At 41.4% G+C, this 22416-nt stretch overlaps 3 protein-coding genes across 3 annotated transcripts; 1 reads left to right on the top strand and 2 right to left on the bottom strand.

Moving 5' to 3' along the window:
- Positions 1 to 226: 226 nt before the first annotated feature.
- Positions 227 to 4287, top strand: gpr84 (G protein-coupled receptor 84). The gene is made up of 2 exons (XM_061290911.1): positions 227 to 462; positions 1866 to 4287. Exon 2 carries the CDS (start codon positions 1867 to 1869, stop codon positions 3046 to 3048), a length of 1182 nt encoding a protein of 393 aa, XP_061146895.1. The 5' UTR covers positions 227 to 462; position 1866; the 3' UTR covers positions 3049 to 4287.
- Positions 3342 to 8983, bottom strand: stat2 (signal transducer and activator of transcription 2). Its single transcript, XM_061290907.1, has 24 exons — positions 8778 to 8983; positions 8230 to 8361; positions 7954 to 8098; positions 7704 to 7799; positions 7493 to 7585; positions 7331 to 7409; positions 7159 to 7238; positions 6934 to 7085; positions 6663 to 6821; positions 6482 to 6571; positions 6348 to 6407; positions 6223 to 6243; positions 6052 to 6145; positions 5873 to 5920; positions 5697 to 5780; positions 5513 to 5611; positions 5313 to 5445; positions 5040 to 5092; positions 4886 to 4971; positions 4679 to 4815; positions 4417 to 4599; positions 4274 to 4328; positions 3962 to 4032; positions 3342 to 3818 (listed from the first exon to the last, which is right to left on the bottom strand). The coding sequence occupies exons 2-24, from the start codon at positions 8358 to 8360 to the stop codon at positions 3655 to 3657; spliced, it is 2313 nt and encodes a 770-aa protein (XP_061146891.1). The 5' UTR covers position 8361; positions 8778 to 8983; the 3' UTR covers positions 3342 to 3654.
- A 635-nt stretch (positions 8984 to 9618) lies between these two features.
- erbb3a (erb-b2 receptor tyrosine kinase 3a) lies at positions 9619 to 22331 on the bottom strand. Its single transcript, XM_061291288.1, has 29 exons — positions 22016 to 22331; positions 17781 to 17938; positions 17075 to 17261; positions 16575 to 16700; positions 16447 to 16512; positions 16251 to 16369; positions 16041 to 16182; positions 15834 to 15947; positions 15466 to 15583; positions 15306 to 15379; positions 15125 to 15215; positions 14985 to 15002; positions 14546 to 14763; positions 14080 to 14212; positions 13877 to 13970; positions 13521 to 13675; positions 13410 to 13463; positions 13182 to 13323; positions 12731 to 12850; positions 12559 to 12657; positions 12297 to 12482; positions 12065 to 12220; positions 11894 to 11969; positions 11678 to 11824; positions 11488 to 11585; positions 11223 to 11423; positions 11055 to 11123; positions 10696 to 10957; positions 9619 to 10630 (listed from the first exon to the last, which is right to left on the bottom strand). Exons 1-29 carry the CDS (start codon positions 22125 to 22127, stop codon positions 9888 to 9890), a joined length of 4278 nt encoding a protein of 1425 aa, XP_061147272.1. The 5' UTR covers positions 22128 to 22331; the 3' UTR covers positions 9619 to 9887.
- Positions 22332 to 22416: the final 85 nt, after the last annotated feature.

The following is a 22416-nucleotide window of genomic DNA, read 5'->3' as shown; positions in this document are numbered from 1 at the left end:
CCATTGTAAACAGCACTAGGGAACATTTCATTTAATGCGCTTGTCTTCTCAATTTACGAACTTTGGAAAGAAGCTGCAAAATGTGATTGTGTACGTGTTTTATTGGACAATACCTGAATGCGGTATGCAAAAGCTCTTTCCTGTGGTCGCTGAGGTTAATCACATCCGTGTCTGAAAGAGACAACATGAAATAAGCACTTCCTTAAAAGGATGAAACCACAAAAAAAAACATTCGTCATTTGAAAGCTCAGAGGGCATAAGCAATATTGTGCTTTTCCTGAATTTGATATGAGAGAAGGTTGAAAAACCCCTACTTCAAACAATTACATCACAGACTTCATAGACATCATAGAACACGCATAAATCGAAGTGGTGTCAGGAAGTCAAACAAAGGAACGGGACTGTGCACAGAAGGAGCTCTGTCGACTTTTCAGATATCCTGCTGAAATATTTGGCTTTGAGGTAAGAAAATATTTGAAAATAGACAACGTATTGTGAATGGAGGCAATTTTAGAATCATAGTGAATCTTTCAGTATTTTCTAAAGAATTTTGGGTGTTTATTAAAAAAAATTATAATAATTGGCATGAGAGAAAAGAGATCCTAGCTCTGCCAGTGTACATACTGTATTTAAATAATAAAAATAAATACATTTTAAAAAAATAGCCAGGATTGTTCGTTCACTTGATGTCTTCCAGGCCTCAACGTTGGCATCGTTGAAATGAAAAGCTGATATTTATGTAAACTGTACCAAATATAAAGGAATAGTTTAGAAAAAAGTAAACATGTATTAAAAAAGATAATTAAACAATCAGCAAAGTTGAAATCCCACACACATGTTCCTCTTTCGGTAGAGGAAGAATCTTTTCAGTATATAATTAACTAGAAAAATAGCAGACGGGGAGGATGTTATCTCAAACAAGACCGGAGAATCCACATTAAATGAACCACACGGCCTTAAAGTGTCACGGAGTGTCATGGAGCAACCAACAACAGTACTGACCGACAAAGACGTGAGACAAGAAGACATCAACGATCCGACAGGGAGTGACACGCAGACAGGACTTAAATAAGAGACAGGTAAAGAAAGGCAGGTGACTGACTAGTATACATTGATTGTGAGTAGACACAGGAAGGGAGGGGTGAGTACACAGAAACCATGACAACCTACACATACAACCAGGGACGAGTCGTGACACATAGTGAATCTTTATCAGTATTTTCTAAAGATTTGGGGGGTTTGTTAAAAAAATAAATAAAATTGGCATGAGAGGAAAAAAGAATCCTAGCTCCGCCAGTGTACATACTGTATTTAAATATAAAATAAATTAAAAAACATACACACACACACACACAAAAATAGCTAGCATTGTTCGTTCACCTCAACATAGGCATCATTGAAATGAAAAGTAAATGTATAGCTTCTCAAAAATCATGTTTTGAGGTACCACAGTTGGGCTAATGTTTATGTAAATTGTACCAAAAATAAAGCAATAATTTAGAAAAAAGTAAACTAGTATTAAAAAAAAAAAGTTTTTTAAATCAGCAAAGTTGAAATCCAACATGCATGTTCCACTTTTGGTAGAGGAAGAATGTTTTCACGTAACTAAATAAGTAGTAGAGGGGGAAGAAGTTAACATCTCAAACAAGACCAGAGAATCCACATTAAATGAACCACTCGACCTCAAAGAATTTACAATTAAGACTCTGCTATCCTTAAAAGTGCAACATTTCCAACCAAATTCAAGTTCGAATGTATTGGTCCGTTTATTTGCAACTAATAATTAATGCATCATTGTCAATATAAACCATTTTCTTCACTTTTGGAAGTGGTCAAAATGTCACTTTTGTACTATTCTTTGACAGGATGTTGCACAACATCACCAACCAAACAGAGGACAGCTTCTCGTGCCACAGCGCTTCAGTGGAAGGGTACCGCTACTTTGCCGTGCTGTGGGGATGCACAGTCACCATCACGGGCACGCTTGGGAACCTGCTGACCATCTTAGCCTTTGCCTTCGACTCCCAACTGCGTACCCGCTTCAACGTGCTCATCGTCAACCTGGCTCTGGCCGATCTTCTCTACTGCACCATACTGCAGCCCATCTCGGTTGACTCCTACCTGCACCTCAGATGGCGCAGCGGCGAGCTCTGGTGCCGGACCTTCGGCCTGCTTCTCTTCTTGTCCAACTCTGTCTCCATTATCACCCTCTGTCTGGTGGCGATGAGTCGATACCTCCTGGTTGCAAAGAGGGCCTTGTTTGAACGTGTTTTTTCCAACCGGGGGCTCGTTTCCCTCCTGCTGTCGACATGGGCGCTGGGCCTGGCCAGCTTCAGCCCGCTCTGGTCCGTTTTTGTGTTTGTGCCTCAGGTATGCACTTGCAGCTTCCATCGAATCAGGGGTCGCCCTTACACCACCATCTTGCTCTTTTTCTACTTCTTTGTGGGACTGAGCTGCGTCGGCACGTTCTACCTCCTCATTTACCGTCGCGTCCGTGTTGCGTCAAAGGCCCTGCTTCGCCACAGGTTCAGCCGGCGATCTTCCAAGAAAAAGCCAGCACCGGCCAATGATGACAGTGGTGTGGAGAGCGGGATGGCCACCGGGAGTACCGATCTGACCCATCACAGCAAATCTGATGTCACTGATGACATTGCGTCCCAAATAACACTGAATGAGCCAGCAAAACAAATTGGAGAGAGCAAGCCAAAAACTGAAAGTGTCAATAAGCCAGAATCAAAGCCAGCTGCAGCATCCCACACAACAACCTCAGGAGAGGATACAGAATTCAAGCGTGTGACACGCATGTGTTTTGCGGTTTTCCTGTGTTTCGTCTGTTGCTTCGTCCCTTTCCTAATCCTCAACATTGTGGATAAGCAAGGCCGTGCCCCGCAAGTGCTGCACATGTTCTGCGCAAATCTCACCTGGCTCAACAGCTGCATCAACCCACTGCTCTACGTGGTCATGAACAGACAATTTCGAAAAGCCTATCAACTGCTCCTCACCAGGGCCGTGACACCTTTGACATATTTCTGGGTTAAGAGCGCCTGAATTTCCAAACGTGAAAAAAAATTCCGATTATACTGTACCAAAGTTTGATCTTACTTTAAAATTCATATTTCCGTCGTTACATCATGAGTCACGTTAGGAATGAAACCTCACCGTTTTGTAGAATCAGAAAGAATTTCCTGTTTGGTGCAAGACGATACATTCCGCTCGGTAAATTGAGGAACTTGTGATTTACAAACTTTCCAAGCAGGGTGACGATTGCGTACCAAGGCAAACATTGAAAGTTGTTTTTAAATACATCAATGAAAGTTGAGGTGATTTTATTTCACCCTAAATTTAAGCTGTAGTCCAAGCTTTATTTTGACGTCACATTGTACTTGTACATTGAACAAAAGTTTGTATTTGATTCTTATTGTGATTTCAATCAGATGTCCAGTGTTAGCGGTAACCTCAAAATGTACCGTTTATTTCTTGTGTGTCTGTTCTTTTTTGTTTTGTTTTTTGTAGCACAAGGCGCAAACAACATTTGTCAACAAAGGTTAATGAGTTATTATATTCATAATGATCACAATGACAGGTTATTTATAAAGGAGTAGAAAAGTGAAATTGAAGCAATGTTTGAACAATTTGGCAGGGTAACTGAACTTTTCATAGACCGCAAGGCAGTTCATCGACAAAGATGTCAGAATCGAAAAAGTGATTGGAGATGCTGGGATACTGCAGATCCTCTTCTGAGATTAAAATAGGGTCATACAGCAAGGGGTCCTCCTGACAATTAGCCAAATGAGGATCCGGAGAATCCTTCAGTTGCCCTGAAAGCAAATGAAGAGAAATGAACTAAAGAAAGGCAAAGTTACTCTGATGAGTATTTCCTTGTTCTACGTTTCAGTTTGGAAAACGTGGGTGAGTACATCACGACCACTTGGGGGATGAGTGTAGTTAAGCGCTCACTCACCAGCATCCTCTTCATGTAAACCACTCAATGGCTGCGGGACTTCACCATCTGTCACAGCCGCCAATGTGTCCCTACACAATTGTAATGACTTATTAGTGAATTGTCTTAACAAAAAGCTTCTACCAAAAAGATGTGTCAGCTTAACCTTAACGCAGAAGCTACTTTTCCCAAACCATGCGGTGACATTTGTGTCAAGCAACATCTCAAGTATGTGTACTGTAATGTATGTGGTGCAATGCTGCCCCCTTTTGGTTTAGATCGGTTAGTTCAAGTGAAAACGTGTAAATTCCGTCAATAGAGGATTAAACTTACCCTTTTAAAACAAAGACGAGACTGGTTTTGATGTATTTAAGGTAAGGGGAGTCATCTAAAAAAAGAATAATGAAAAAGGATTAGAACATTTCTGTTAGAAGAAAATGCACTGTTAAAAACAATGTAAAATTTGGTTTTCTTACTTCCACTCTTATCAGCATAGTATTTTCCAAAAGCTTCATCTTTTGGAATGTCGGGATATAAATAAAGTAGGGGATTCTGTGGGACTTCTTTTAAGATCAGGAAATGTCTGACGATTTCATGGAAGGGAATCTGGGAAAGATCCTTTTTGGTGAAAGGTTGGATTGTCTTTACTTCTGGATCACCTGCAGAAGAAACATGGAGAAAAGTTAGCATGGCATAGCGACAGTAGAGATCAAGGTTTCCAAAATGAAGCACGCTCACCATTTGTGCCAATTTCCACCCAGGAGAAAGTGATCCCTCCAATGACACTTTCGCTAAAACGTATCAAGAAAGTGCCCTTCTGTTTTTTCTTTAGTAGCATCTTCTCTTTGCATTTGGTCACAAAGCCCATGATGATCCTGTGAGACAGAATAAATGAAAAAATAAAGGGCTCAAATTTGGAACAAGCATTTACAGTAAAATACATACCCATCCCTCCACAAGTTTTTAAGATAGGTTTCCACCATCACCACAATGCTGTCAAACCACACCCAGAAGGTTTCAGGACTGTTTTCCTACACACAAAAAAGTCATACAGGTTGTAAACTTCATAAACGCATAAACAGACAGCTATAATTCTTACCTTGGAAAATTTGGACCAAGTTATACTAGAGTTCTCGTAGCTTTGTTGCTTTCCTGCATGGATGAAATGAATGAATGAATGAATGAATGAATGAATGAATGAATGAATGAATGAATGAATGAATGAATGAATGAATGAATGAATGAATGAATGAATGAATGAAAATTGAATATAATAAAATAAAATTAAATTAAATATTAATCACATCATATTGAGAGCTAGCCTAAAGCCTAAATTTACATAACACTGTTTTTGCCATGAACATCAACTAACCAAAAAGTCTGTGTGCGATCATTTCCAACTGAGCGTCATTCAGACCACGTTCGGCGAACAGAAACTGCCAACTCAGCATTTCTCCAAATTGTGGCCAAGTAGCTGCCGGAGAGTTAGCAAAGAACGTCACATCCTGTGGGAGGAAAAACTAATCTGTTAATTGGGCTTGTAACACCTTACTATTGTTTAATGGAACTTACTTTGGGGTCCTGGCTGAGCAGGTTGAACCAAAGCACCGATGCCCAGGCACTCTGCTGCTGACTGGAGTTGGAGATGATAACCACTGGTAGAGAGGTGGCCTTGGTAGGATGCAAGAAGATTCAACATGCTATACCCATTTCCGGTGACCGCTTTTTTATTTTGTGTGGAAGGACGATACTTTACCTGTAACCCGACAGATATTCCTTTCAACTTAAATGTTGTGTTGAAGTAAAGGATGTGCAGCTCCTCTGTCACACTCAGAGAAATCTTTCAACATATCAAACATCACAACAGTTTGAATTCCTTGTACTAAATGATACATTCTGTATGCGTTCCCCATGTTAAGCAGGTCAACTTACATCACTGGTTCCTTTACCGCCACCGTTCGACTTCTGCTCCTTCAAAGTCTACAGAGAAACAAACGTGGAAAGAACATTAAGAACATTCAGGAAAATATTCCCCCTTCGTGTGATTGAATTATTTTCTCCAAGAAAGGGTAGTCAAATGCCCATCCCATGTGGTTTTGATTTAGACTCACGAGATGCCTGAACTCTGCCACCATGCCGCCATTCCCATTCTCTGACATGTTCAAGTCTTTGCTTGTGGTGCCTAGGACATTGAAATGACGGTACCTACGAGCAGAATAGGCTTGATCAACAAAAAAAAAGAAAAAGCTAGGAACAACTCCGATTGAAAGAATTTTATTTACCCTTTTATCTGAGGGGCATCCCTGGTTTTAAAAAGGACAGAGGAGAAGGACAAAAAAAAAAAGCATTAAAGACACAAGAGCAACAAAACATCAGTCTGAGCTGAGAAACAACAAAACTTTTTTACCGGTCCATTGATATGTCGACTTTCATGGAATGATTCAGTTCAGGAAACTTGACGAGAAGTCTGGAAGATTTTGAAATTGTGTTTAAAAAAAACATGCAAGACAGCAACATTGACTTAATTCCAGAGCCACTGACCTAGTTTTGACAGGAAACTGCACACCTGTGCGGAGAACCAGAGGACCTTTCCCCTGAGGCATAGACGGCTGATTCTCAACCACAAAGGAACTTCAAGAAATGAAATCAAAAACCAAAATTTAAAAACCGCAACTCATAGGACAGAAATGTAGCACAACAAACATTTCAGTAAAGGTGATACCTCTTGAGCAAATCAGTCAGGAGCTTTAGAGTCCTCCTTTGCAGAAACGGTTTATTGGACTTCACAGGGTCATTGTCATAGGTCATCTTCCCAGCTAGCTCCTCGAGTTTACTGAGGAACTCACATACTTGGAAGAGACATTCTGCAGCACAGGTAAACCTACAAGGGAGTAAATGGCCACAAAAGTGTTATCCCCCAAAAATATTGGACATCACCAATCAAAGCCAAATGTGGCCGGTGAGCTTCTGTCGATCCACAAAATGCAGCGTACCATTTCTCAAGCTGATCGAGATCAACTCTTTCTGGAGCTCCAATGCAGGATTTCTGCTGCCTCCTCTGCCATTGCACCATCTCCTTGTTCACCAAAGCATCTATCAGGTCCTCAGCTCTGTCCAGAAGTTTGTGAAGCCCAACCAGCGTGTTCTAAATCCAAAAAACAGACATGAGAAACAAAGTAATATCACTAATATCGTGTCACCGATTCATCGTCTCTAACCTTTCTGGAGTCGTTGAGTTTGTTTATTAAAAACTGAAATTTGGCTTGTAGCGGGTCTGCAGCGTTGCTTGTTGTGGGGGCTTTTCCACAGAGGGAGCGCATAATTAACAACAAAACATCATCAGAGCATCATTTGACTCAAGTATAATAGGACACAACTCTTTTTGCTTACCTTCTTTTAAGTATGTCTGGTATTTAAAATCAAACTCATCTTGTTGCTCCTCAAGACACACCATTGTATGTTCCATGCACTGTAACCCCCACACAGGAAAATATTTCTCACATGGTGTTTTTCATCCACATATTCAAAACGATAAATCAATAATATTTATACCTGCACATCATATTTTAGGCTGGCCATTCTTCGGTCAAGGTCACGCTGAGTGCTGGTCTCAAAGCATCCTTGTTCTACTTGCAAAGCTTGCACCTGATAAGGCACAAAGGAGGAGGAGGAGGAGATGATTTATCCAGTCAACCTTACAGTCAACTCAATCTCATTGTATCCATGACTTTTGTTACCCAAAAAAAAAAAAAAATGCTCCAACCTGCTCAGCTAGATCCGCATTGCGCAAGATGTCCTTTTCTTTTTCCAAGAACCAAGAAAATGTGTTTGCCAAGTATTGTGGGTTGTCCAGGTACCTCTGTGAGAAATTGCACAGATCAGAAGCTATTTAAAGAAGTCTAGAGAAACAGTCTAGAGACAAAAACAGAGCATCATATCATGAAGACATCTGTCATGCAATGTGTAGCTCTCAATAAATATTTTTAATTCTGTATGTCTTCATCAGTCCAGACCTGAAAGTTCTGCTTATAGCGTCGAAAGTTGTGTTGCATTAGGACGGACTTGTCCTGTACAAAGCGACTGTACTGGATATCTAGATTCTCTAACAGAGCCTGGAACAGCACCATCGCCAAATTGTAGTCGTCGATTGCTCGCTGCCTAGATAGAAGTAAATGCGAAAACAAAAGTGTGAAATAAGCAGGGTGAATGCAATGTTTTCTGCTATCTAAAAGCAACATTTACCTTTGACTTATCTAATATTATAATACCATGTGTTGTTTGCAGCTTACCACTGCTGTGATTCTATCCATGCAGCCAGGTAATGACGGACTTCCATGGGGAGACCCTCCCTGTCATACAGGTCATGTAACTGTTGTGTGAATGGAGCCGGAAGCTGCATCAGCCTTTCCCAATGAGACATTCTGAGCGCAGAAATAGTCAAATCGACAATAATTCAAAAAGATTGTATGATTGCTGATGGCAACTCTTACTATCATTTATAGAGGGCAGGAATACTATCCAAGAGTGTGATAATAATGCACGCAAATTTGCAACATAGATTATCAGGAGCAGTTCAGAATCAAGATTTAATCTAATAACATGACATAAACATACGCCATTTCAAAATATAGACAATGATTAATGTCATTTGTGACATTATTAATGTGTGCAATGCAGACTTATTCGATTATTGATAGCTTCGACCAGTCAATCAGAGAGAGGAAAAATGCTGACGTTTTTTGTTGACAACATCGATTGCCAACTTTGAACGATATGTAATTGCGGAGACAGCGGACTATCTTTTAACAGAATACTACAGTGACTAATCGGTACATACCTAGTTTTGTTTGGTGATGTCAACGAGTTGTCAGGAGAATGGTATATTCAATATTTGATTTCTTGCCGTAATTTACAGCCTGTACGCGATCAATGGTTTCCATCAGACTGGAAGTGTAACGCAGGTATGACAGTGTTATGGACTGTATTTCCCTAGGTCTCGTTTTCCGCGGAAGTGTTCCTCCCACTCCTTTTAAACGCGGCGAAGCCATTTTGGTTCTGAAATATTAATCGAAAGCACCAATGAGAACCACAATGGACGTCGAGGATTTAACAGTTTCCGTCACGAGTCAAAACAAACCGCTGATTGGTGGATTTGCAATAAGAGCAGCGCATTTGATTGGTTGAGCTGCGCGTCAATCAAAAGAGCAATTGGCAGAATCGAAACTTAATTTAACTCGGATATTTCCGAGGAAATCAATGAAAAATACCCCACGGAAAACCTGACCTGCAACTTTACCACAATCCTACAATTATTTATTAACCATACAATTTTCTCTTCTGTTTGTTTTGTAACAGACGTGTACGGATTACATGGCAAACTACATGCCTTATTATGAGTATAATTACATTACTCTCAAAAGTGTCCATTAACTTGGTGCTAAACTACTGTTCAGGCATTGAATTAACCTAGCACAAAACAAAACCATGCTCGCCTGCAGCCATAGATTGTTGTGTATTCAATTCTATTGGTTTTTTTTATCTATATTTATAAATAATGAGACAAACATAGACAGTGTTATCTAAATAGCTTTACTGCATTTATTTATTAATGCATTACAACATTTATATTTGTATTGTTTCCAGCTCCTTCATGGACATATTACAACATGACTCGGACAACATCTTAAAAACTTTTTATTTTAAGTAGAAAACATACAAAGAAAAACAATTTTGTTTATGTCAAATTGTAAACAAAAATACTGGATATAGCTTGTTATGTGGTCTTTTTTCTTCTTCTTCAGTGCTCATATTTCTGTAAATGCCCCAGCGGTAATACAGCAGTGTATCGTGATGAATATTTAATATGTCAGTTAAAGTGGGCTACATTTTAGCTTTTTCTGTCAAGTCCTTCATGAATAGAAATAGGCAAGGAGCAGATGAGCCTTCTTCATGTGGGCACCGCTTTGGGCTTGAGGAACATCCTGCTGTGCCAGTAGTCGGGATTGTCAAACGATCTGTCTCCATTTATAGGATCTCCAACCTCAACTCCAGCTCGTACTTTTACATGAGGGTCGACGCCCAAGTGACGAACCGTAGTGCCACTTGGCTCTCCCTCGCCTCCTATTTCCATGTTCTGGTACACCGCTGCGTCTGCAGGCTTCATGGATGTGAAGCAGTCCATGTCCTCATATTCATAATGCTTCCCCTCGTCCCTATCCAGGATCTTTATCTCCTTGTTTTCCAGAAGAGCTTGTCTCAACTTTGGTTGCTTGTTATTGTAATGATAATTACTATCTTCTACGTACTCCTCTTCGTCTGCCATCCCAGCAGCTATGGGAGGAGGAGGAGGGTCATGTGGCGGAGGGGCTTCGTCCCTCTCACTACACCTGATATCCATGTATTCATATTTAACCTCTTGAGGACCGAGCTGCTGGGAGCCACGATTGTTCCTGATGAATGGCAGGACATCGCCCGAACTGACCGTCACCTGTGACGATAGGGAAGATGTTCGCTTCTTGCTGCCCTTGAGCCACTGGCCGTTGTCCTTGCGGTGGCTGTTGATTCGGGGCGAGAGGCACGTCTGCTTGTTCATGTACTCGTATTCCTCGCCGTTCAGGTTGCACAAAACCCCGGATGACTGCGACTTGCCCATGCCGCTGGGAATGACTCGAGACGGACACAGCAAGGTTTCTGGGAAGGAAGAATAAAAGTTATTCGAAAGACATTTAAGATGTTTGTCAAATTTTATCACTCACCTCTTTCCGGACTGTCTCCAGGCAGCACATAACCATTTTGGTCCTCCTCATCCATCTCTGGGGACGGTGTTCCGGGCGGCCCGCCAGACAAGCTGTCCCTCTGGGACATGTAGGCGCTGTCCTGCCTTTGACGCCCACGTTTCGGACTCCCAGTCAGAGACAGGTCCTCGATCATCTCCAGGTCGGTGGCGGTGCCGCAGCCCTCCGAACTCTCAGACACAGTGCGGGCAGAGTTGAGCCGAGAACGTGACTGCCACGGAGCCTGAAATATTGTCAACAATGCAATATTAGATCATTTTGATAGTTTTGGGTTCCAGAAACATCCAAAACATGCAAGATAGTGGGTCTCAAGTAATTACCTGTCCCGGATTGTCTATGCCTGAGGTCATTGGCAGATATCCAGTACCACCTGGTGAAGTCACAACCACCTGAACAGACACAAGTTGCATTTAGATAAACAAAGTTGCATTAGAATATATGTAAGGTGTTCAGGAAGTTTTATGGTTTTAGTAAATGACGGGACTTACTCTGTGGGAATCAAGTCTGGAAAGACCACTCAGACTTCTCGACTTAGTGGGAGACAGGTAGTGGGAAGGCGGATTGAGATCGTCTATTGATATTTCCTCCGCGTGATCCTCTAGCTCGAATTCGAGATCCTCCAGGTCATCTAGGTCCGCGCTGCGTTGGGTCATCTCATCAGGGGACCCGTCGGGCTGGCTGCAGTCCTCCTGTTGGCGGTAAATAAAAGTAGAGTAATGACGGCTCCGTGACGTGACTGAGGTGCTGTCTTACCTTTATCACCAGGTAGCGAGGAGGATCTCGAGCCATTCTGGTAAATTCATTGGCGAGCTCTTTGAATGTTGGACGGACAGTCTCGTCAATCATCCAACCTGTAGACAGTTTGTCGTCACGTTTCAGAATGCAAAATACAATATAATCTTAAATTAAGTTGGTTGTAAGAATTATTTGATGAAAAACTCACACTTGACCATGACCATGTACACGTCAATTGTGCAAATAGGGGGTTGGGATAGTCGCTCGCCCTTTTCCAGCAGATCAGGAACTTCCTGCGGCCGCATGGTCGGGTATGGCTCTGTTCCGTGTGACATCATCTCCCATATTGTCACACCTAGCAGGAAATGGCATAGGTTCAACATGGCATCAAAAAGTACAACCCAAAAGAAATCACTTGACTCACCATAACTCCAAACATCACTTTGATGAGTATATCTGCGAAACAAAATGCTTTCCAAGGCCATCCACTTGATTCGTGTCTAAATCCAAATTTAAAGTTTGCAATTAATAAAGCATATTTAGTCCACGTTATCATCATTTGATCGAAAGTTATTCCTGCAGCTAGCATACGAACCTTGACTTCATTGTAAAAGAACTTTTTGTCATCGGGGTACAGGAGGTCAGCAATGCCGTAGTCGGAGATCTGGACGGTGTAGTTATTCTTCAGCAGCACATTTCTGGCAGCCAGGTTCCTGTGGACCATCCTGTTCTCCTCCAGGTAATACATTCCCTGAGCAGAGAAGAATATAACGAATGGAATCCACCATCCTTCCTTGCCTTGTCTTGTCAAGCCACTTGACTTTTACCTTTGCAATCTGCACACACCAGTTGAGGAGTCTCTGCGGACTGAGCTTGTTCTTGTTGTTCCTGACGTGCTCCAGCAGAGAGCCTTGGTTGTTGAGCTGGCTAATGAGTTGCAAGTTGGCGCCGGGACAGATGCCGAGGATCCTGACGACGTTGATGTGATCCAAGCTTCCCATCACCATCATGTGCTAAAAAATCAGAGCAACAGTTTTAAACAGTGCCTTTGAGTTTAACAGAACAACAATGGCAATTTTGTTTTCTCACATCAGTCACTTCGAAGAACATCTGCCTCCCATTACGATCGTGAATTGTTTTTATGGCAACCGGAAGCTTCACTGTGTCTCCCTCAGGGATCCAAATGCCCTGTGAAACGCAGAAAGACTTCAGCATGGCAAATATGTGAGAATCTTGTTCGCAATGGCACAATTTTCACTACCTTATGAACCGATCCAAACACGCCGTTACCCAGCAACTTGATCTTACGCAGCTCAGTGGGCTTCAAGATTCGAGCGTGGACTTTAGGCCCCTTCTCGCCAGGATCCAGCGGCTCAAAACCCTGAGAGCACACAAAGCAAATTTTAAACCAAGAACTTGTATCTCAGTGGATATTTAAAAAATGGTGGTCAAATAGAAATTCATGGAAGGTCTACACTACTCACAGAATTTGGCTTTTGATAAATATGAAAAACCCAATTTTAAGTCAGTCATTTCTCTGTCGACCGCTAGAGGGAGCCCACATAACTGTGGTGATAGTGTGTCACACTTGGACACTTATTTGAAAACAAAGAAATTATACCGAAACAGTCTGCAATCAAACGTTAAGTGAGTCGAATGACGTTTGCTTGGACTGTGCTTGACCCGATATTGCCAACAAACTAAAATCTCACCTCTCCATTGGCCATGTATCTCCTCATAGCTCGTTTGCGGCGGATGGCGAGGCCTCTGCGGTACAAAACGCTCAGCACGAAAATAGAGAAGCTGGCAAATAGAATGGCAATAACTCCCAATACGATGCCCGTGGTTGCTTGTCTAGAAACAAGATCATAGTGAAAGAAATTTTACATTTCTGGAACTTACATGAAGGTAAATACTGCGGAATGCGTGGAGAATCCTACCCAGAAATATATCTGGAAGCCCCAATACAGCCACCAGTTCCTGGACCGAAGCACCTGGAGAGAAATTGTATTTCAGCTAAATTCAGCAAACGCACACAAGGTTAGCCTTACCCTTGAGTGCAGTTGATGTGACAGGGTTCACAGCGGCCTTGCTTGTTCGGGTACTTAAAGATGACTCCTTCGCCCCCCATCACACCCTCAGGACACAAGGAGACGCAATGGGGGCCGTCCTGACGGTTGGCGCATGCTACACACTCATCTGCTCCCTGCACATATGAGCAAATGGATGGATCCAGTTAGAACGTAAACATTGCTTAAATGTCAGAATATAAAAAAAATGTGTTAAAAAGTAATTACAACTAAACTGCACTCAACAAATATGCTGAACAAAAAAACATAAATTTGGTTGGTCAAATCTTTCTTGGACCACTAGAGGGAGCACTGAGAATTTTTGCAAGCATTTATACCGGGCCTGTGCAGGTCTCCATTCCCTCCTGGACTTTACACTCTGGGTGGCAGGGCATGCATTCTCCTGATGGATCTGCAAACTCGCGTGTCTCCCTACATTAGGATGAAAATAATCTTTCAAAATGTTTCTGCAAACTACAGATGACAATATAAAAATAATGTTGAGTTGCTAGGACCACAAAAAAGAGGAATGAAAACTAACCCTGTCAAAAACATGCAGTCTGGCACACAAGTTCCTCCTCTCCTGTACTTTTTGCAGGAGAGACACTGGTCCGGGCCTGGACCCCAGCAGCCCCCCGAGGAGCACAGGGGGTCGCACACGTGGCCCAACTCAACTGCACATAAGAAACGCACATAAATGCCATCTCATGTGCAAATGATGAAAATGCAAATGAAAAATCCACCAAATAAATATCCTGTACATCCTAAAACATATAAGTTAAAAGATTTTTTTCCAATCATTTAAATTAAATTGATTGATCCTTGTAAGGATAAACTGTTTAAATTGAATCATTAAATAAAATAATTGATTGAATCATATTTAGGGGAATAAGACAACTAAATCAATACAAGAACTATTACAGCACAGTTACTACTGTAAATGTTCGGTGGGCCCGATTCAAGATCGCAGAGAGGCGTATGTGGCCCCGGAGCCATATGTTACTCACCACATTCATTTCTCGGCCGGTTTTCCTTAATGTCAATGTACTTCTGGCGTCTCTGCGGGCGCGAGCTGCTGTTTAAGATACGCGTCCAGTTGACAGTGTCATGATAACATAGTTTCTTGTTTCCCGTGATGTAGACGCCGCCATCATTTATTCTCTGAAGCGAGCGTAAGCCCAGAGAAGTCAAGGAGGGGATCTTCATCACCAGCAGAGAGTAGCCCCTGAAAATAATAACAACTGGATGTGAGATGATGAGAAAACACAAGCAGGATTTGTTGAATTTGAGGCCAAGTGTTTGATCCCTGAAAGAATATGCAAAAAATAAATAAATAACCAACCACCAAAAAAAAAAAAAAAAAAAAACAGGCACCCACCACCAACATAAAGATCTAAATAAGATTAAGAAGCAGAAAAAGGTGGGCACAGGAAAATATTACTATACCTTCTAGAGCTCACTCCTCTAAATTGTTTTAAAGGGATAAAAAGAAGACACAATGTGTTTATTAGTGTCTGCATCATTTGATATTACGTTTAGAGTTGTCACGCACAGGGAATAAAAAAAGTGTTTGAAAAAAAAATCACCTGTAAAGTGTTCTGCCGTGAATGGTTTGCAGGTTGGAGAAGACGGATAAGTCAGTCATGTTTTCAGGCCATGACTGGATACTGAGGATGTCTGAAAAAGTTACATCATGTGTGTAGATTGGTCAAACGGAACAAAAAATGAACACAATCGCTAAAAAAAAACATCTGGACAAACACAAACCTGTAATCTCTCGCACCGTGCTGAAAATCTTCAGTTTTGCAGGATCAAGGGCCGGGATGTTGTTGTAGTCGTCTCTTTTATTGGCAGAAAAGACACAAATGTGATTTTAAATAACACAGAATGTTAGGCGACAACTATTAGCGCTATTATTTCTTCTTACCCGTGGATCCCAGTCACCAGGAAGTGAAGACTGCCCTGAATCTTTGTACAGTTAATGAAACTGTCGATGTTAAAAGCATCCACCGTCTGTCGGTTCTGAGTTCCTGTTCCACGGCATGCTGCAAGGAACAACAAATGAATTCATCTTGTCATGTTTGATTGGTGCACTGGATTGCATCACACTGAGAGTTGTTGCTAATATTTATTCACATTCAAGATAATCAAAATATTTGAAACCGTTTAATTTGATTAATAATATGAAATGTAAACATTTGTTTATCAATCATTTAGTTTGATAAATTAATAAAAAATATAACATCAATAAATACATTTAAGCTTTTTCACACACACACGCACTACTTTGCATACCTTTCGGACAAAGGCCTCCACAGGGCTCACACCTTTTCACTCCATTTTTCTCCACCTCCATTTTATGCGTGGGACAATTGCTCACGCATGAGCTTCCATCCACCAAAAAGTTTGCTGCGACAAAAAAAAAATCAGACGTGTAGGTTTAAAAAATGCAAACACACCGATGCAGTGTAAATGGTACAACAACGATTACGTCAAACTCACTGGGACACTGCGACACACAGATGGAGCCATACTGGTACTTGGCATCGGGGTTGGGTTCCAGTTTGAAGGTGTGCTTGTTGTAAATCACCGTCTGAGGACACTGAGGAGCGCAGGAACCCGAGTTGTTGAAGTTCCTGCAAGCCTGAAAAAAGAAACAGATGGCCATATTGACTACTTAGTCATTTTGGGTGCCCGATCATTCGATCATACAAAGCAGTCAGTATCCAGGGGTCCGGTGCAGCCTCCAGCACACTCATTGTGACAACACTCGCTTGGGTTCCTGCCAAAACAGCGGCCATTGCACTGAGGGGCGCACACCGTCTTTGTCACTGGAGCACATTTGAGACGACATGTCAGTTAAACGCACAGACACACGACAAAGTGATGAGACGCCGATGTCGCTCACAGATCTGACACGTGTCATTTCCGGGACCCCAACATGAAACGTCCTCACATGCTTCGCTGCAAGGCTCTGACACACATATTTATTTGTGATTAGCACGAAGATCAACCCAAGATTCACTTTTCACTCACTTTCAGGTCCATTGTCTTCCAATACAATAGGCGCCGAACTGTCCTTCACGATGTCCTGCCAGTTGACCTGTGGGCCGTAGCTTAGGTACTTATTTTGAATGATCTTGACTCCTCCCTCCAGTATCTCTGCAGGTGGCAGACATTGCATGGAAATGATGAGACACAAGTAACGAGCCGCAACATGCCCTTGACTCAGAATATCATTCTCAGACCATTTTAGATATTGCATCACTATCGTGGGCAAGGGCTCATGTTTCACTGGCAGTTGAAAGGCTCCCACGAGGTATTGCTGTGACCTCACCGAATACAATACACACTACACACACACATTCTAGTGCTGTTCAACGACAGGTATGCTGAAGGTGTGGCAGTGTGGGAGCTCCAACAAGCAGCCGCCTATCTGCCCAGCCGCCCACACTTCAACATACGCTTACAGAAACATTCCAACCTATGCATTTAAGCATATAGACTTAGAATAACAAAATGACTTTCTCGCCTACCCGTGAGGTGAGTCAGGCCCAGTTCTTGCAGGCCGTGCTGGCCGCCCTTCTGGTAGTTGATCATCACAGCCAAGGCGTACTGGTCCTCGTACAAGGTGGTGCCCCTGATGACACGAAGGTGGTCCAGCGGCAGGCGGCTGAACTCGTTGATGGCAAACAGGATGTAGCCCGTCACCTCCCTGATTGACTGCGTGGGATTTAACATGAGATAGTTGTGGATTTAGTTGGAATTGCACTCTGAAGGAATCTAACAGTGAGGAATTCACTGACATTCTATGATGGCAATATTAGGTACATGTGCCAGCTGGGGTGTCCAAAGTATGGCACGAGGGCCATTTGTGGCTTGCTTCAATATTTTTTATTGGCCCACCGTAGGCTATATTCAAGTAAAATTTAAATAGGCACTTATAGATTTATTATCCCCCCCCAATAAAAAGGTCACAAAAGTTGAATATTATAAAACATCTAACTTAAAAAAAACTAATTTGTCTAAATGTAAAAATTTTTTATATCAACCCTTTTAAGGTATATACTTGGAAATTCAGAATTTCTGAACATATTTTTTTATTATTTTTGTCACACTAAATATTGCATTTCTAATAATAACCCATCAGTTTTTACTAATATTTCTTCTGAGGGGATGGCAAGTCCATCAGTTATGATTCCATATCAGCATACTTTTCCTTATTAGCTTTCTTTGGGTCACCTGCAAGAAGGAGAAATCTCTGGTGTGTTCCATCATGGTTATCTCCAGGTTTCCCATGACGATCTCACAGCCAGTGTACCTCTCCCGCATCAAGTTGTACTGGAACTCGGAGTTTCCTGTCAAGCTCAGATCATTTTGGGTGCCGCTACAAACCACCACTGAGGAGGAGACAAAAAAAATCAAACAGGACAAAGGTCAAATACAGTAGTTCTCTACAATTCCAGTGGAGCAATGGAATAGGACTGCAAAATTGTTGCCTTGCAAAAAGAATTCTATCCCTGACTGTAGTTCAGCAGGAGCTTAAGAACATTTATGGGCGTCACCCTGCACCATCATGTTAATTATACTCCACGTTAAGCTTCTCAAACTGTCAGTGAACTGCAATTAGGGACAGCAAAACTTAGCAGGTGGCAATTTTGCAGTTGGTAAGCCATGGATCATTCTTACAAAACCTGAAAATGATGACCGAAAAGTTTTCATGCATGCATGGATGGCTTTGCTGCAACAAGGACAGAATTTACGGGATGTGGCTCTGTCAAGAAAACATCACACAAGGCCTTGCCTATGTGCTGAAGAGTTTATTCATTGAGTATCACTGAGGCTGCTTTGCTATTCAAATGTCAGTCAGCACAGAGGACACAAACAGTTTGATGAAAACTGGGCACTACGTATTTATATGGCATCAGTTCATGTGAAACAAATTGCATGAGAACATTCAACGGTGATCCTATGGGGAACATGGAAAGCGGCAGATGCTAACAGCATAGATCCTAATGTATTTAGCATTACTCCGCAATGGTGTGTGTGTTTCCCTTACATGCGTCATGATGACGTCAGTTTGAGCCTGCAACATATTTGTTCACTTTATAGTATTTCTTTATACTCTATAGTATTTTCTATAGTATCACTTTATAGTAGAAATTGTTTTGAAATACAACTTTGAATTTGGAGTCCAATCAATACTGGACTAATTATTACACTCCAAGGTGACTGCTACGGTAAAAATGTTTTAAAGTCGGAAAAAGCCTCCAGGCATGGTTGTTGCAATAAGTTCAAACAACACACATGTCTAGACGTTGATTTATTCAGAGAGAAATTCCATCTGGGTCATATTAGAATAAAACAGAACAAATTTGAAGATTAGTGAAATAGTAAAATAGTGCACCTTTACTTGGTGTGTTTTTTTTTGCATTATGCCAGACATTTAAAGGAATATTGAGATATCAGTTTATAAATGTATAGGGAGTGTCATGTAAAGTTTCATAGAATAGCCAATGTATTCGATTTTGTGCCTAACACAACACTCAGTTTGTGTAATCAAAAAACAGTGAAAGGTGGAGGCGTGAAACCAACTGTATGCGTTGTCACCATGACGAACCCCCCTTGAATCCTATCGTCCTGTTTTCTGTCTGACTAATTGTCTGTGTTTTGCTCCATGTGAACCATTTACACTCCTCGTGATCAAAAGTAAAGTAAAATAGCTAAATAGGAAAGTGAAATCGCTAACCCAGCCTCAAAAGGGGCCAATGAACCAATGTTGGGTCAAGATATTTATCCAACAAGAAGAAGTGGCTTACAAAGTTATCAGCATAGCTGTGATTAAAAATAATCACACAATTGTTCCGACATTTAATTTGGAATTGATGACTTCCCGCCACTGCAGACGGATGCACGTGTTGAGTGTGGCAGAAAAATGCAATGAGCGGCGTGCAAACAATGCGCAGGCTGTAGCTGGGGGAGGCTGAGAATGTCAACAAGCTGAGTGGGTTTTCTATCAAAGAACGACTTTCAGCCGTGGCAGATGGATGGCGGGAGAGAAAAAAAAAAAGAGCAGAGTGGAGGGATTAGAGTCAACATGCACACAGATAAACAATGGCCTCCTTTTTGAAAGATGTAAAAATTGTAGCTCATCAGTGTCGCTGACACTCGACTCTGTGTCGGATCATTCCAGCACTAACTGCAGTTGGTCTTTGGACGGCCCGAAAAAATGGCGTCATTGTCCTCTGAATCTGCACTGTGAACTAACACGACAAAACGCAGATTGGGTTCTCGCGTTGTCGTTATCAAGATCTCCACTTTGAGAGAGAAACGGGGAGGAGGAGTTGATGACGACTCAGGTAAAGCGCTTGAGACAATGAGCGAGGTAAACAGAAACTTGGCGTGGAGAGACAGGAGATTATTACACGATGAGCAAGCTCACATGCGCAAACACCTGTGTGCAGGCGCCATTTTGTACTATGGTGCCACACAAAAAATTGCAATGCGGTCATGATCAGGACTTGTAATTATAGCATGTCAATTAATGCTGACAGTAGGAGTTACTAAACTACACAGGAGCAGCAGAAATTTGCTTTAATTCATCATTCTTGACGTGAAATAAGTTAATCCTTGACCCAATGAGCCGCTCCATTTTTGTACAAGGCGCTTTTGTGTTTTCCTTCCATTCTGTGAGATCCACAAGTAGCGTACAAAAGCCAGAGGTCGCGTACAAAGAAAAACAAGGCGTCATTTTTCAGACAATCCAGCCTATGAGAATTCTGCTGTAGCAAGAAAAAAAAATCACCAAATAATGATTCAAATCTCATTCAAGCTCGCAAAAAAATTAAATGCCTTATTAAAGTAGTGTTCTCTGTTTTGTTGTTCCGTTGTTCTGTTTTGTTGTGACACCTGGAAACTCAAGCCGGGAACAATAAACTGCACCGAACTAACTGCACAACAATACAATCTGTTTATGTGATTCACTTGTACATTCCATTCCCATTGTAACACAGACATAATACGTTTGTTGTGTACCAGTCAAGGAAAGTTTGTATTTGTTGATTAGAATTAACTTGTTCAATGCCAGCCCAGATAAAATGAATCTTTGACGTCTAAAGCCGTCAATGGCAGTGAATGAGTCCCACAATTTGATTTTATTCCATCATAGACACAGGGTTGTAATTTTTTTTCATGAAAGTTACTTCCTTGTCTTTTTACTAAACACACGGAAGACTAACTGTGCCATGCTGTTACCAGCTTCATGCACAAGTTCAAAGGTCCAAATGATAAAATAATAAAAAAAAAAGTTGCTTTCACAATAGGCCTGTTTCTGCACAGTAAATTCCAGTTTAACAACATTGCAGCGGGCTCTATGACATTAACCCTCAGATTTATTTCAATTGTTATTTTTAAATGCACGCTGATATGCAAATCATGTTGTTGTACTTTGACATTTAAACATCAGGTGCCACACGCTGATGATGTCATTATGATAATTGTTTGGACCATATTGTTTTTATCACTCCCAGTCGCCACCAGTGTCTGTAACAGCAGGTGAGAGCAACAAGTAGGTGGGGGTCAAAGTTCACCGAGTCTCCCTTGGATTCAAATCACAACAACGCTCTCAGTGGTGCTGATGTCGTGTTCGTCCTCCGGGTTGATACAATCTAATACAATGTACCACTTGTGCAATTTGGGTTCTTTGTATTGTTCTTTGTAAAGAGATGCAAAAATATTACCCCATTCTATCTATCTATTTATCCATCTTTCCATCTTTCTTTTCTATCCATCTCTCTATCCATCTATCTATCAAACGAATGAAATGAATAAATAAATTTGCTTTCATTCCCAAGGTGCTTAAACTAAAACAAATCACGTAAGAATGCTGTGTGTTTTCAGAGAGTGTTGAAATGAGTTGAGCAACACTATTCGCGTTCCAGAACCTTGAAAGAGTGACAGGTGAGATAAGCGTCGCCTCACAAAGTTGTGGGAGAGGTGCAGGTGACTCATGGCAAACAGGTTTAGAAGTTTGTGGAGCAGGTTGTGATTGTGTGGTTGAACAGGTGTGTGTTTTTTTCAACATCACAGCAGGAAGCTAAGATAAGACAAAAACCTAAACTTGGTAAATTGGTGACTAGCTGCGTGCGTGCGTGTTTGTGTGCATGCGTGCGTGTGTGTGATCAATTCTTATAAATATATATAGCAGTAGAACAAATACAAATCCATATAGATCGTAGTATATGGATTAGTTATTTGAAACAGAATAGTTACGTATACTTATGTATGATTGGAATTGTGCATTGACTGCCGTTGTTATTTTATTTTATTTTATTTTATTTTATTTTATTTTATTTTATTTTATTTTATTTTATTTTATTTTATTTTATTTTATTTTATTTTATTTTATTTTATTTTATTATGTACTCCTTCATTTTTGAAGAATGAAATCAAAATAAAAAAAGGAAAAGAAATCTTACCTTCTTGTGTCTGAGCACTGCACACTTGCAGAGCGAAGCAGGGCAGGAGCAGCAACAGCGGCAGCGGCAGGTCACTCCACACCTGTTGGACCTTTCTCACAAGCGTGGTCATCCTAATTCATAACCTAAGGCTCTACCAAAACTGCATTACCATGCCTTGAGGAAAAGGACCCAAAAAGTCATTCGTAGGAATAAAAGTAGATCCCGTGGTACTGCTAGTAGATCCAAGTCCTAGTTGTGCTGTCTCCAGCTCATAGTGTGAAGTCGAAATGAGCCCAGCAGTGATTGGAGCGTCGCTGGAGGCCAATCAGAGACTGGAGCGCATTTTTTACTCCCTTGCTCTGATTTGAATGGGAGGGACCAGTGTGAATAGAGCACACACAGTTAGGCACACAACAACT

The sequence above is a fragment of the Syngnathus typhle genome, linkage group LG11 (genome assembly GCF_033458585.1).
Source record: "Syngnathus typhle isolate RoL2023-S1 ecotype Sweden linkage group LG11, RoL_Styp_1.0, whole genome shotgun sequence".
Classification (NCBI taxonomy): Eukaryota; Metazoa; Chordata; class Actinopteri; order Syngnathiformes; family Syngnathidae; genus Syngnathus; species Syngnathus typhle.
The sequence above is the reverse complement of the archived record's forward strand: the minus strand, read 5'-3'. Positions and strand labels throughout refer to the sequence as shown.

Excerpts from the sequence above, each read along its gene's own strand:
- gpr84 (XM_061290911.1), top strand. The coding sequence starts at position 1,867 with ATGTTGCACAACATCACCAACCAAACAGAGGACAGCTTCTCGTGCCAC.
- stat2 (XM_061290907.1), bottom strand. The coding sequence starts at position 8,360 with ATGTCTCATTGGGAAAGGCTGATGCAGCTTCCGGCTCCATTCACACAA. Across the intron at positions 6,822-6,933 it reads CTCGATCAGCTTGAGAAATG|GTTTACCTGTGCTGCAGAAT; the intron begins GTACGCTGCATT and ends ACTCCCTTGTAG. Across the intron at positions 4,972-5,039 it reads CTTGGTCCAAATTTTCCAAG|GAAAACAGTCCTGAAACCTT; the intron begins GTAAGAATTATA and ends TTTTGTGTGTAG.
- erbb3a (XM_061291288.1), bottom strand. The coding sequence starts at position 22,127 with ATGACCACGCTTGTGAGAAAGGTCCAACAGGTGTGGAGTGACCTGCCG. Across the intron at positions 16,370-16,446 it reads AAATGACACGTGTCAGATCT|TGACAAAGACGGTGTGCGCC; the intron begins GTGAGCGACATC and ends AATGTGCTCCAG. Across the intron at positions 11,586-11,677 it reads GTACATGGTCATGGTCAAGT|GTTGGATGATTGACGAGACT; the intron begins GTGAGTTTTTCA and ends AACTGTCTACAG.